The sequence below is a fragment of the Homarus americanus genome, unplaced genomic scaffold (assembly GCF_018991925.1).
Source record: "Homarus americanus isolate GMGI-L3 unplaced genomic scaffold, GMGI_Hamer_2.0 scaffold25483, whole genome shotgun sequence".
Taxonomy (NCBI): Eukaryota; Metazoa; Arthropoda; class Malacostraca; order Decapoda; family Nephropidae; genus Homarus; species Homarus americanus.
In genome coordinates this window covers 5,675,113-5,690,346 of record NW_024726235.1, presented here as the reverse complement: position 1 = coordinate 5,690,346, position 15,234 = coordinate 5,675,113, and the positions used below count along the sequence as shown (strand labels likewise).

The window sequence follows — 15,234 nt, the reverse complement described above, 5'->3', positions numbered from 1 at the left end:
ACCTCAGATCTTAGTACTGTATAACAAATTAAGAATAATAAACAATACAAAGACACATAAACAAGTGTTAACTATACAGTACTTATACAAATTAAAGACTTGAATTAAAAAGTTATAAATTCATTATTTATGAGAGCAAACACAAGGATTTTATATTGAAGGAATCAACTGCATACACACTATTTATGGTCGACATAGTGTCAAGCTGAGGCAAGTGAACATTTATTAATTGTAATTTCCTGGTCGAGTCATCTGTGATCCCTCTAATTTGAATTGTTATGAAACAGCGACAGAGATTTACACCCACAAAAGGAGACACGCTCGACTCTTAGCATATGTAATGTTCTTTCAGTCTGCATGATTGTATTAAAAAGTATTGTATAAATTATTTTTAATGAAAATTATCCAACCAGATTATTAATATGCTGCATTACATTTAAATATAAATCTACTACTTATTGGTAACCCAAGTTTTTTGTTTGCCTTAGACATGTAGTGTACAACCACACCATAGAATATTTCCTCCACCATATTACATTAAGAATACAGGTATATTAATATACTGTATTTCTTACTACAGTACAGTACAGAACAGTACAGTCCATCACTATTTTCAATATTGCTCAAACTTATCAGATATTTAGATATCTAAACATAAATTTATGGAATCAGACTACAGTACAGTACTGCTCCATAGGAGGGGGTTGGATGTGGGTGACAGGTTGTATGGGGCCCTCTGGTAACTTACATCAACTCAATGTATGTCGGATTATATTTATAATGGGCAGATTAGTGTCAAATAATTTTGCACAGTAGGTATATTCAAGCTGTACAGACTCACACTTGACAAGGAGCAACTGTACATAGAGGTGGGGAGCAGTACAGAACATAATTTTACATGTTCAACTGCATAGGATTAAATTTATCTCCCACAAAAAAAATTTATACAGTAGCACAAAAAAAGGCCCTTACACTGTACATACAGTAATACATTCACATAGAGCCTGTGTACTGAACTTGAAGATGCAACAAACATCTTTAATCTTATTACATAAGCACATAATGTTGTACAGTTGGCCAAAAAATTTGAGACACCCAAACAGTATAGGGTAGGGTAACCAATTTGGTAATAATGTGAAGGTAAGGGGAGATGAGTGGTAAGAGGGGGTAGGGATACACTATATCGTGTGCTTGGAAGCGAGAATTTTACACCATTATTAGATCTTTTGCCCTACCTTATACCTGTACTTGTTGGGTCTCTGTGAACTTATTTGGCCAACTGTACTGTTCCAGTAATTAAGGCGAGCAAGGAAGGTAAACTATTAACTGTATGATATGGACACAAAGTAGTACCTTCAGCTGTGTATTATTATATTACTCTTATATTACTCCATTAATTATGTATAGTAAAGTATTACAGAACATGTATTAATTCTATGTAATATTCCCATTTATTGTGCACCATATTATGTATATAAATTATCATATTTATACTTTATGTATTCAGCTTGTGAATGCTGGCATCTGTACATCCCAGAGCGCAGTAATACATAGAGAGAGCGAAGACAGAGTCCTTGTGGTGTGGAAGCGTGCTTCTGGGTCCCCCCATGTATATATCTCCCGTACGAGAATAGAACCTACTTTTAAGAGAACAAGTGTTTGTGTATACCCTCAGTAGTATAGAACATTTTGTGGGTATTGAAGACAAACGTCAGATTAACTCACCTAACCCACCTTACTGGCTGAACTATATCATCGCTGTTAATACTAATGTAAGTACAGTACAGTACAAAAACAACTGATAAAAAGAACGAAAATCAGGAAATGTCAAATAACTATTGCTGGGAAGATATTGGAAGCATAATGTGTTGTCTAATGGTAGACCCTACTGCCATATGGCATCACAAATTTGTGACCAAGTCTCAGGTTGCTGATCTGACTTTCTGCCGCATTTACACACAATTGCAAGTCTCAATTGTTTCTCTTTCTTTGACAACACAACATATATATCGTTTCTCACTCTTGATTTGTTTAGTTTTTTCCATTTCTGTATTTATTTTTTGTTAATTTATTTTTTACCCCCAGGCCCTGATGTGGGTCGGTGACCTGTGCCTGGGTTGGCTAATCCCTAAAAAACATCTGATCTACATTTACCTAAATTCATTCCATTCATTGAAAATATGAACACTGTAGATTAATTTTCTCAACAAAACTGTCCCAATAAAATTGAGATGGCAAAAATACATTACATTCACAACATTTACAAAAATATTGATAGAAATATTCAACACATTGAAATAAAAATTATTTTTGTAACTGAAAGATTCAAGTTACTTTATTATTTTAAGACAAAATCAATTATACTGCACTGTATGTTAAACCTTTTAGAGATAAATATATTTCCTGAAAACTGGCAACAAGTATGTCTCCTCAGCATTATTTTGATGATAAAGAAAAAAGTATCTACAATAGTTAGTACAATATAAACTATTTAATAGATAAATTCATTTAAATATAATCAATACAGTATTCTAAAAAAAAAATATTTGCTTCTCACCTGGAAGAGTTCCAAAGCCATACTCTGAGAGCCGCTCAGATGTATCATCTCGCACCCGGGCATTTCGACAAATATTGTTGCTAGAGTCTGTGTTATTAATAGTTTCCAATTCAATAGACCAGCGATCAGCTATAAGTTGAGGCATTATGAAGAGCATAGACCCAATGCCCATTACACAACAACCTGAAAAAAAAACAACTTTAGATTTCCAACAGCAAATAATAAACAATGTTCAGTATATCAACAAACATGAACATACATTAATTTGCTATTGTCAGATTCAATCAGTATACAATGTAAGAATACAAGTACTACTGTACAGTACATTATACAAAACATTATATGAAGCCAAACTTACCAACTCCTATCCAAACAGGTATTCGTCTCTTGGACCCCAGATACGAGACAAAAATGACAGTAATTACATTTCCAATCTCGTACATTGAGGATATGACTCCAGTAAGCGATGAAGGGATCTCATATCGCTTTTCTATGGTGGTGATTACAGAGTTGAGGTACCCCGATGCTAGAGCTTGTTGGACAGTTACCAGAACAGACAGCAAAAATACAAAAATCTGTTGACAAATCAAGTACAATAATCATTAGAAAAAACAATAACAAATGGATAAGTTTTGAGGAGAGAGAGAGTGTGTGTGTAAAACAGAGTACAGTACAATACTAGGTACATAAAAAGATGTGTTAGCTAAGTGTTTTAACAAAACCTTTAATAATTAATGACTCAATACTGTACTTATAAAAATACCTCTTAGTCAGTGATAAATATTCCTGACTAGTTCATTACAGGGTCGATGAGACAAGAGGTCGTTAAAAACCCAGAATATGATGGTTAGCCAAATATTTTTGTAGATAATAATAAAACTGCTTCAGTTCAATTCAGTTATAAGAAGTGGAATATCAATTGTTTCTCCTACACACATGCACGCACGCACACACACACACAGTCATTTACAAGTACCAAAAGAAAGTACAATACAGTAATATGTCTCCGTCTTTCCCAAGATAGCTACACTAAGCATGAATGTCAGTCCCTTGATAAAAAACATTATCTTTACAATCAAATAGTGAATGTCTTATGTCAAGTAATTAATATCCATAACCCAATAGTTTATATGAGTGAACCAAGTATACTTAGCATTTTATATTTTATTCTTTAAATAATAATAATAATAATAATAATAATAATAATAATAATAATAATAATAATAATTACAATAATAACAATAACAATTAATATTATTATTAAAAGTACTGTACAGTATTATCATTGTTCCATAAAGTTGTCATACAGGTTTACATTTGGATAAGTATGTTTATAAACTATGCAGTTATACAGTGCAGCATGACTATAGACAATGTAGGTACAGTATACAGTGCAGATAGGCCATGGGAGTACACTGTGTGCCAAGACAGTGCAGGTAAATAACAATGGTAAGTAAACAGTAAGGCTGGCGTAGTTCAACATTCTGTAGTTTAATAATACGTATAGACAGTGTCCAAAATAAGGCTGACAAACTCTCGATAAAATTTCTAAATGTTAAAAATTAAGGTCGTCATTTTTTTTGGATGACCCTTACCTTGATGTTGGCTAATCTCTGAAGGAAGGCGGGCCTAAAGGTGAACAGACCACAATCATTGGAGTCAACTGGAGGTGCAATGATGGTGGTGGTGGTGGGGGAGCTGGTGGTGGTGTTGTACGACAATCCATGGGAACTGAAGAAAGTACATAATTGGTATCTTGCAGAGTTACTTATTCTCCTACTTTTTATAATTTATAAGAATGTACTGGAAGTTGTTACAGGTAATTTATCTCTACATTAAGCCGCCAGTCATTCGGTGTCAAATTGTCAAAATTTCAAAGGAACAACCAAGCTGGGAGACTAGACATGAGGTGACAGGAGTTATGACCTCAGATGACAAGTTTTATCACAGGTGTCGACCTCCCCACCCCACACATCCTGTAGGTGTGAGGTGAGGTGACAGGAGTTATGACATCACATGACAAGGATCGTCGCCACTGACACCATTTAGAGTTCATACACACAGTAAAGTTGAATGTTTAAAGATGTTTAGTTAACCCTTTACGTAAAAAAAAAAAAAAAGAAATAAAAAACGGGCAACCAAATCTCCTCCAAAAATCTGTCAGGGGAAGTAAAAAAATATATTTGAACAAGTTAATTTCATAAGGGACTTACCCGGGACAGGTAAAAGTTTTACATAATCTGCACAGCCTTTCTTCACCACAGTCCCTGTCCCCCATTCACAAAATGGCTAATACCCTTTATGTATTAAATGGTAATTTAGCAAAGGATTATCTCGAATATCTGAAGGCGAGACATATCCCCTGTACCACCTCATGAAATACACACACACGGACATAAGCAAGTTTGCGGATGACACCAAAATAGGGCGGCAGATTAACTCAGGGCAGGGTGCAAATGCATTACAGGAGGATCTAAATAAACTGCAGGGGTGGTCTGAAAAATGGCAAATGAAATTCAACACCAGCAAGTGCAGTGTACTTAATATTGGAAGAACATATACTGATAATGTATACAGCCTTAACAACATCAACCTAGAGAAGTCGACTTGTGAAAGAGACCTAGGGGTACTTGTAAGCCCGGACCTACGGCCTAGAAAACAGTGCATTAATGTTCGAAATAAGGCTAACAGAGTATTGGGTTTTATATCTAGAAGTGTAAGTAACAAGAGTGCAGAGGTCTTATTGCAACTATATCTTGCGCTAGTCAGGCCGCACCTCGATTAAGCGGTTCAGTTCTGGTGCCCTTATTATAGAATGGATATAAATTCACTAGAGTCGGTGCAGCGAAGAATGACAAAAATGATTCCGGGATAGGTTAAAGAAACTTAACTTGCATTCCCTAGAAAGACGAAGAGTGCGGGGAGATATGATAGAAGTATTTAAGTGTGTGAAAGGAATAAAAACATAAGAACATAAGAATGAAGGAAACTGCAGCGGACCTATTGGCCCATACTGGGCAGTCCCGTTTACACCCAGCCCCTATTGCTCATATAAGCATCCAACCTATGTTTGAAGCTATTCAGCGTATTCGAGTTAGTGATGATATTTGGTAACTTGTTCCATTCATCCAGTACTGTTTCCAAACCAGTGTTTACCTATTTCACGCCTAAATCTAAATTTGTCTAATTTAAAACCATTGTTACGAGTTCGCTCCTGGTTGGATAGTTTGAGTACCTTTGTAATGTCCCCTTTGTTTAGCCCTGCCTTCCACTTATACACCTCCATCAGCTCGCCCCTCGCTCTACGTCTCTCGAGGGAGTGCAAATTAAGATGTTTTAACCTGTCTCTATACTCAAGGTTCCTAATGCCCGGGATTAGTCTTGTCATTCTCCTCTGAATTCTTTCCAAGGATTCTATATCCATTCTGTAATACGGTGACCAGAATTGAACTGCGTAATCCAAGTGAGGTCTCACAAGCGCAAGATATAGCTTTAGGACGACCTCGCTAGTCTTGTAACTAACACTCCTTTGTATGAACCCAAGTACTTTATTAGCCTTCTTATGAGCAAAAACACATTGTTTACTTGGCTTAAGGTTCCTACTTATCATTACTCCTAAATCTCTCTTGCAGTCGGATTTCTCTATGGCATCGTTGTTCATCTGGTATCTGGTTTCCCTGTTTACATCTCCTATACTGAGTACTTTACATTTGTCCACGTTGAATTTCATCTGCCATTTTTCAGACCATTTGAAAAATTTGTTTAAATCTTCCTGTAGTTTTGCGGAGTCCTCATCAGATTTAATAACACGTCCTATTTTAGTGTCATCAGCAAATTTGCTTATGTTGCTGTCTATGCCGATATCTATGTGGTTTATGTATACTGTATAATAAATAATAATGGTCCAAGTACTGAGCCTTGGGGAACTCCGCTTGTGATGTTGCTCCAATGGGACTTAGTGCCATTAATGCTCACTCGCTGTTTCCTGTCCTGTAACCACGCCCTAGTCCATTTAAGGATATTACCTTTGATGCCATGTGCTTCTACCTTTCCAATTAGTCTTTCGTGGGGGACTCTGTCGAAGGCTTTGCTAAAGTCGAGATATGCCACATCATAATTGTCCCCCTTGTCCACCGATTCGAAAACTGATGAAAAGAATGTTAATAGACTAGTTAGACATGAACGTCCGCTTGTGAAGCCATGCTGGGAATCATTGATCAATTGGTGCTTCTCCAGGTGATTTCGAATAGAGTTTGAAATGATTGCTTCCAGTAATTTGCCTACTATTGATGTTGGAGTGATTGGGCGGTAGTTAGAGGATAGTGATCTATCCCCCTTCGTGAAAATCGGTATTACATTCGCTATCCTCCAGGATTCTGGTACTACACCTGTTTTTAAGGACATGTTAAACAACTTTGCTGAGGGCATACTAAGCTCATCCCTACATTCCTTTAATACTCTGGCAAATATCTCATCGGGACCAGGTGACTTATTAGGCTTTAGTTTGTCTATTTGCTTACTAACATCGTTACTAGTCACCACTATCTCGCTTAATTTGTTTTCTTCACTATCTCTGAATAGAGTCAGTGCCCCGGGTATCATGTGTAAATTCTGGGTGGTGAAAACTGTTGAAAAATATTTATTCAAATTATTGCTCATTTCTCTGTCGTTATCAGTGAGCTCGCCGGTATCTGACCGTATTGGTCCAATCTTTTCTCGTGTTTTAGTTTGATACATTTGGTAGAATCCTTTGGGGTTTGTCTTTGCCTCCCATGCTATCCTTACCTCAATATTCCTCTTGGCTTTCCTTATCTCGGTTTTAACCCTACTCGCCAATACCCTATAACAATCCTGGAGGTAAATTTCGCCACGATTTATCCTTCTACCTATAGCCTTCCTTTGGCCAATGATGTTCTTTAAATAATTATTTATCCATTTAGGGTCATTGTTGTCTGATCTGAGTTTTTTGTATGGTATGTTCTGCCTCTGTGCATTAAGTAACTCATTATTTAAATTGACGTGGAACTTGGCAATCTCAGATCTCGTTATCAGGTCGGTGTCATCTGTCAGGTTCACGGCCAAGCGCGACACCCCCTCTCTCAGCTGCCTCTTTAAACTGTCAAAGTTTGCCCTTCTGAAATCTGGTACTTCAGTGGAATTTTCCTTACGTCTGCCCTGAAAATCTAACTGGAATCTAATTTCTTTGTGATCGCTGTTTGCAAGTTCGTTCCCTGCCTCGACATTGCTAATGAGGTTTTCTCTGTTTGACAGAACTAAATAGAGTATATTATTACCCCGGGTGGGTTCGGTTATATGTTGACTTAGAAAACAGTCCTGGATCGTCTCGAGAAAATCCTCTGATTCTGAGTTACCTGTAAGGTCAGTCCAATCTATTTGGCCAAGGTTAAAGTCACCTACTACACAGACTTTGTTGTGTATGGAAGCCCTGCGCATTTCATCCCAGATAAGTCGCTCATTGACTCTATCAAGATTGGGAGGTCTATATATTACTCCTGTGATTAATTTTTCCCTACCGTCGATTAATTCTATCCAAATTGCTTCTGTATTCCGCTCGGTTTTCATTTTCCTTATTTATTTCACACTTCAGATTATCCCTAACATAGATTGATACTCCGCCTCCTTTCCTGGTCTACCTATCAGTAAGGAACAGTTTGTAACCAGCAATTTGGTATTCGACCGGTAACTCACGTGAGTCTAGGTTGATTCATGTTTCAGTGAATGCTATTATATCGATTTTTTCGGTACATACCAAGGCCCTAATATCATCCATTTTGTTTCTCATACTTCTACTGTTCGCGTAGTAGACATTTAAGTTAGTCGTTTAGATTTAAACTCCCTGTCTAATTTAGTTTTGTCATCATTCCTAACACTATTTCCCTGTAATCTTTCACTTTGTTTACCCGCTACCACTGCAGTATCCTCCACCCCCGTGCTCATATGTTCTCCTAGCAGTTTAAAGGGGATATAGATAAAGTTCTCATAATATCCGACCAGGATAGGACTCGGAGCAAAGGATTCAAGTTGAATAAGTTTAGGTTTAGGAGGGAGATAGGAAGAAACTGGTTCACAAATAGGGTGGTGGAACAAACTTAGCAGCTTTGTAGTAAGTGCTGGAACTCTGGAAAATTTCAAAAGGAGGCTGGATAGATTCATTGATGATAGAGAGTGGTAGTAACTCTCGACAGGAGCTGCCATGCACAGGCCAACCGGCCTATTGCAGACTCCTTATGTTCTTTCATTGGGTGGTAAAGACACAGCGCCTCTTAGTGGCCTCGCCTTATCTGTGGTCAGTACCGAGGAGCCAGTCTGGTGAGCCAGGTTCAGCCAGCACAACCTCCCTCTGATACACACACGCCACGAGCGATAACAGTTACTCCCCCAACAGCCGCTCTTCTGGTACTATCATATTTTACACATACTACCTCTGCCTAACAAAGTAAACATTCTCAATCGTCTAATATAAAGCTTTCTTTGGTGTAACAGGTGTTGGTAACAGTAAACACCAACATTGAGTTTTGATTTTGTTACACAGTCTGGAGTCTTTGACATCAAATAGTAATTCTCCCGAAATTTAAGGATATTTATTTTTTTGTTGTCAAGTGACAACTTGGCTTCAATGGAGGTTACTAATCAACAGTTTATCTGTCACCAATCAGTAGTTTACTACCCACCAATCTACAGTACACCAGCTGCCAATGAATAGTTAACCTGCCACTAATCAATGGTTAACCTGACAATAAGTATTAATTTACGCGGGCTAGAGCTTGCCTCCTACACACCAAAACATTTACCTTTCACCTTATATAAAGTTTACCCAACACCTATCAATAGTTTACCGCTCATTAACTAAACGTGTACTTGTCTTGTTATCACTCAAAAACTCGTTACTCTCAACAAACTTGTACGTACAGTACGTGTATCCATCAACAGTTTACACGGTGTATAGTCAAGTTTACCAGTGGTTTACCTGGCTCGCTGCTGGTGGTGGTGAGGTGGAGGCAACACTGCGGTGTAAGTGTGTGGCGACATCTTCAAACTGCAGTAGGTGAATCTCTCTCTTAAACCTACAAAGTTCCTCGCTGTTAACCCAAGATGCGAGGATCGATGCCACCGTCACCACTGGGGCAAACAAGAGCTCAGGCCTGGGGAAACTCTGTTCGGGCTACCGGGAGAGACATGCCCTTCATAAAGACTCAAGAAACTAGATGGTAAGGGGATTTCCTCTCACGTGACCAATGACGGGAAAATTATTTATTACTCATCAAGCAAAGGTGGGCACTAGGTTGACTCACGAAGCTAAATTTTTGAACAATTGAAAAGATGGTTACTGTTTCACGTTATATTTTCATGTCAAATAATTGAGATAAATTTTCTGCCTTGTACACACTTCTTAAACTAATATCATATTATCAAAGTCGAGGACGTATCACATAGGTTTTACACTGGAGACAATACAAAGCAGTTGGCCTTCTTATATACGGTATCCTTCTTACTACTAACTTCTCTCAAGACATCGGAATCCCTCGGCATTTATCAACCTCACTTCAGGTCATCGATGCTACATTCGGTACCGACTTTTATCGCAGGTAACGTATACTACATCACAGCGCCACAACGCATATTGTGGCTGCGTCCATCACTTAGGAGTTTGCTCGAAACTTGGTTTTCATTTGGATGAAGGAGGCTTCGTACGTGGACACGGTGGGTAGAGCGGGGGAGTGCGTGACGACTACCAGGGCGACACACTGCAGTACAGACTTATCGCCGTCCCACCTATCACCTCACCTCTCCCTCCCTCCCGCACAGCCACCAACTACTCAATTTACAAACTAACGTGAGTATTTAGACAAAATGAGTAAGTCCCAGAATGTTTCCGGGAGGTGACCTTGGATGAACAGAGTGGAGGGTTTAAGTGTCGCTTGGTAACGTTGTGTAACAAAAATGTAAAGAAGAGACTGTAGGGAGAATATACTGTACTAGGTGTGGCTGTGGCTACAGGCGGAGTGTGGAGGTCGGCCGCCACTCCCGAGTAAGTTGTCGCCAGTAATCCTGGGAAACTCCTCGACCACAGTCACCACCCCTGACTCACCTCCCTACATGACTCGCCCAACAAAACACACACACACACACACACACATATATATATATATATATATATATATATATATATATATATATATATATATATATATATATATATATATATATATATATATATATATATATCAATAAGTACCTGCAATATATTACTTCTACACCGCACGGTCAGCAACTTGTTTTAAAAGGGAACAAGGGAGGTAGCCGCCCAGGTGAAGCCTCCTCTTGCCAATTGCTACGTTACACCTGGTTTTATTTCTCGTCGGATGTGCTAGAGGGAGAAAGAGAGAAAGGGGGGGGGGGGCTGCAGCCAGTCCTTCCTTGAATAATACATCTCTCTCCTCAACTCTCACCCAACCATCCCTCACCCTCACCCTACTGTCTCTATCCACCCATTCCGCCTCCACCTTCACCTGAATAATACATGTTACTCCTCCCTCTACACTCGCCTCACCCTAAGCATAATATCCTCACTTAGTTCTCTCCTCACTGCACTTTATCCAAACCCTCACAGCCAATGTCAGCTTCTTAACGGATAAATGCGTCTCAGTGTTCAACTCCCTCCCTTTCCTCTCTTCTCTATCAACCCCATCCACTCCTCGTCCTCCTCCTTTGCGTCGCCAGGGATGTAGTCACCACAATCAATCAATCAATCAATTAATCAATCAATTGTCCTCCTCCTCTATCCCATCCACTCTCTCCACCGTTCCATCCATCCCTCCCATCTACTCCCCTGACCAGAAACTTAATCTCCTGACTTTTTATCAAGGCAATTTATAGCCACAAACACATTACCCAATACTCGACCAGAACAGTTGTCCCAGGAGAGTTGAAATGAAGGGAAAGATAAGAAAGGGTGAAGGAGAGGGAGGGAAGGGTTGGGATCAATCTGGACACAACTTAAAAGGGATGGCTAACAAGAGGTGAGTACCCCGGGCAATTCTAGGTCTCTTGTACCCTTCCAAAACTAAACACGTCGAGATCCTTAACCAGGTTTATATAATGTACGAGTTTCGAATGGAATACTCTCTGTGTGTGTGTGTGTAATTGCATCACATAATTTCTCTTCCTTCAGAATGACCTGAGTAACTGGCCTAAACAGAGAGGTAAACAAGATATACAGTACTGTAGCCTCACATAGCTACACAGGTGACCCCTCCCCCGGATCAGGCCTTGTTGATAACGGTAATGAGGTCAAGCTGTCACTACCATCTGTACAACAAGGTCAAGGCGTCGCTAACCTAACCTAACCTAACCTATTCGAAGGTAATGCAGTGTAACTTAAGCTAATCTGGGTGTAAAGTTAGGTTAAGTTGGTACGCCAGTTACCTTTTTCGCGTCATAATTTCTGGTTTAAGTTAGATTAAGCTGGAGTCAGGTTAGGTTAGGTTCGAGTCACATTAGGTTTAGATTAGTCCATAATATGTTGTGTCATACGGGAGGTGGTGGGTTATCTATGAGTTGCCGCGGCTGTTACTGTGCGAGGTGGAGTGTGTTGTTATCTTTTATATATTATATATATTTGGTGAGTGTCCTAAAAAACTCTCTCACAACGTACTGGTCGCTATAAGAACAGCTTTATTCCAATCATAGTAAACATTATTAACAACTTGCTAACTTCACTTTGGTCCTGTAAATGTGCTCATATTCCTTATTTAATGGCCCTTTTCCCCTTGTCTTTATAGATTATATATGTACCTCTTTCATGTACCACTATACTGAACCACTATATGTACCACTTGTATGTTTATGTGCAACTCTGCTGTATTTGTTACTAAACCGTTAACTATCATTATAATACACAGGTCGTTTTCCATGTACAATGAAAGACAAAAGTCGTGTCGTGAAATTTTGTGAAAACATATGCCGAAGGGCTAAACTTTTGGTGCGCTCTGCCTTGTGATAGGGCTCTCATAATGTTTCACGAGTTATGTTTAATCTTCGGACAAAACCGCGACACGACTTTTGTCTTCGATTGTACACACTCTGTAGCACATCGCCCCATATAAACACAGGGAATGGTTCAAGTAAACCGCGTTGAAGCCTCTGTTTATCTTCCCTTGCCAACTGTTATGAACGCCTGTCTTCTCCCTCCTCACGTTCACGCCCCAACAAACTTGACCAGCCTGGGGTCCGATTCTCAAAGGTTCGTATATTGGTTATTACTCGTAACCGATGACTGAAAGGCAAATAATACTATCTGCCAGTGACCCTTACTGCAGGAGAGTCATTTCGTGGGGGTGTTAGGACCACCATTTGCGTCACAGAGTCAAGTGGACGGTGATAAGAGTGAATCCTGACCTGCACGTCTGATTGTCACTCTGAGAGGTTAGGTGATAAGATAATTCGCCGCCAGGAGAACTAAGGTTAGTTCACACAGTTTGAAGTCGCACATTATTATCTGTCGTGGCCTTCACCCTGTGTATCAATTTAAATCATATGTTTTCATTCATCCCATTATCTAATCAGTTCATTTACCTTATACTTTTTTTCTATTTTCTTATGCGTCTTCAATTAAGTACAGAGCACCGATAAAGTGACTTACTGACATTTTAACATCAATCAACATGTTCTTCATAATAATACCCACAGCAGGTCATAGTCTGCCCGCCCCCTTGCTAATACAACACATTAAAAAACATTTCAATGAACCTAATTTGTTTCCCATAGCATTGTTATCTTCGGAATTAAATTAAATGGTTTTAATGATGTGTATCGCATTCAATCAACAGTGTACAATTAAATGAATCAAATTTCATTAACTTTGCAATTTACTGTCAACGTCACAACTATATCTTTCCTCATTACCGAAATCAATTTACTGACATAACAACTCATTGTTTTTATTTAATTTTTTCCAGTGCAGCTCTTGCGACGTGAGAGCCAGTGGCAGCATTACAGCAGGAACGGAGCAATGTTCGCGTGACTGTCTAGTTCCTTGTCCACAACACCAGAGCATTAAGACGACGATAGTGTAGTGTAGTCCACTGAGCTGTGCTGGAGTGACGTGTGTTCCAAGGACCTCCAGCACCTGAAGACCAAACACAACTGTTTACATTATGTGTACTACCCTTGTTTCCTTGTTTGTTCCAGAAGAAGTACTGTACACACAATATGCGTTTGTTTCAGTATGAGTTAGGACGTTTTTCTAATATCTGTTCAGTCCAAAACCTCAGTATTAAGGCCCTCAGGATGCGCCACTCATATCAGGACTTCATAACACTAGAACCTCCTAAGAACCTCTCGACCTTTTCTTGAGACACTCCCACTCCTCCCTAGACAAGGATCCCCCCAACCCCTCACCAAGGTAGGAGGGATGATTTAATTGGCGTACTGGGACAGGTGATAGCGTGTCTTTTAGGCGAGACGAATCTTTTAATGTTATCGATAAGCGTCTCAAAATGGGTGACTCTCTTAACTTGAATCTGTCGACAGGATACGTGGGGATCGTCAGTGTGGATTACAGTATATACGCCGTGAACACAATAACAAGTACATCATGATTACAAGAACTGAATGGGAAATACATCACAGAGCACGAACACAGTTTCTTAATGATTCTCCAAATTCTCCAACATCCACATATACGATGCTGTATATATCAAGAAAGTTCGTCTCTATTTGTAGGTGCTATGATAACAGACCCTTAGGTACGTACACCAGCGTTACTTGTGCAGAGGAGCGAGAGCTGTTAACACACCTTTACTGACCACCACCACTGGTGCCATCCGTCACATATATTCACAAACACAAAAACAAACAAACTAATAAACTCATTTACCTACAGAAAATACACATCTCACACACACACACACACACACACACACACACACACACACACACACACACACACATACCAGGCCTGCAAATCTTGTGCCATAAGACCGTAGGGCCGAGGAAGACTGTCCCCGCCCCCTCAGAGTTAATAATCGCTATCTTGTACCAGACCAGTAAGTGGCGAGGCAGGCCCAGTAAACACTCCACAGAGAGAAATTTAATGATACCTAGTGGAGTTCCCCAAGACTCAGTACTTGGACCATTATTATTTATTATAAACATAAACGACGTAGATATCGGCATAGACAGCAACTAAATTTGCTGATGACACTAAAATAGGACGTGTAATTAAATCTGACGAGGACTCCGCAAAACTACAGGAAGATCTAAACAAATTTTTCGAATGGTCGGAAAAATGGCAGATGAAATTCAACGTGGACAAATGTAAAGTACTCAGTATAGGAGATGTAAACAGGGAAACCAGTTACCAGATGAACAACGATGCCATTGTGGAATCCGACTGCGAGAGAGATTTAGGAGTAATGATAAGTAGGAATCTTAAGCCAAGTAAACAATGTGTTTTTGCTCGTAACAAGGCTAATAAAGTACTTGGGTTCATACAAAGGAGTGTTAGTTACAAGACTAGCGAGGTCATCTTAAAATTTTATCTAGCGCTTGTGAGACCTCACCTGGATTACGCAGTTCAGTTCTGGTCACCGTATTACAGAATGGATATAGAATCCTTGGAAAGAATCCAGAGGAGAATGACAAGACTAATCCCG

The 15,234-nt window shown here is 39.3% G+C and overlaps 1 protein-coding gene across 3 annotated transcripts in view; it reads right to left on the bottom strand.

Annotated features, from left to right (window-relative positions):
• The window catches only part of LOC121865470 (solute carrier organic anion transporter family member 3A1-like), a 75,286-nt gene that overhangs the window by 10,452 nt on the left and 49,600 nt on the right, over positions 1 to 15,234 (bottom strand). For 2 of the 3 annotated variants that reach the window (XM_042364934.1, XM_042364935.1), the window contains exons 5-7: positions 4,153 to 4,288; positions 2,916 to 3,132; positions 2,558 to 2,740 (exon numbers count right to left, since the gene is read on the bottom strand). In XM_042364934.1, coding sequence (XP_042220868.1) covers positions 2,558 to 2,740; positions 2,916 to 3,132; positions 4,153 to 4,288 — 536 coding nt within the window. Of the gene's footprint in view, positions 1 to 2,557; positions 2,741 to 2,915; positions 3,133 to 4,152; positions 4,289 to 9,545; positions 9,741 to 10,078; positions 10,334 to 15,234 lie in introns of those variants that run through there. The other variant, XM_042364936.1, reaches the window with a different exon arrangement.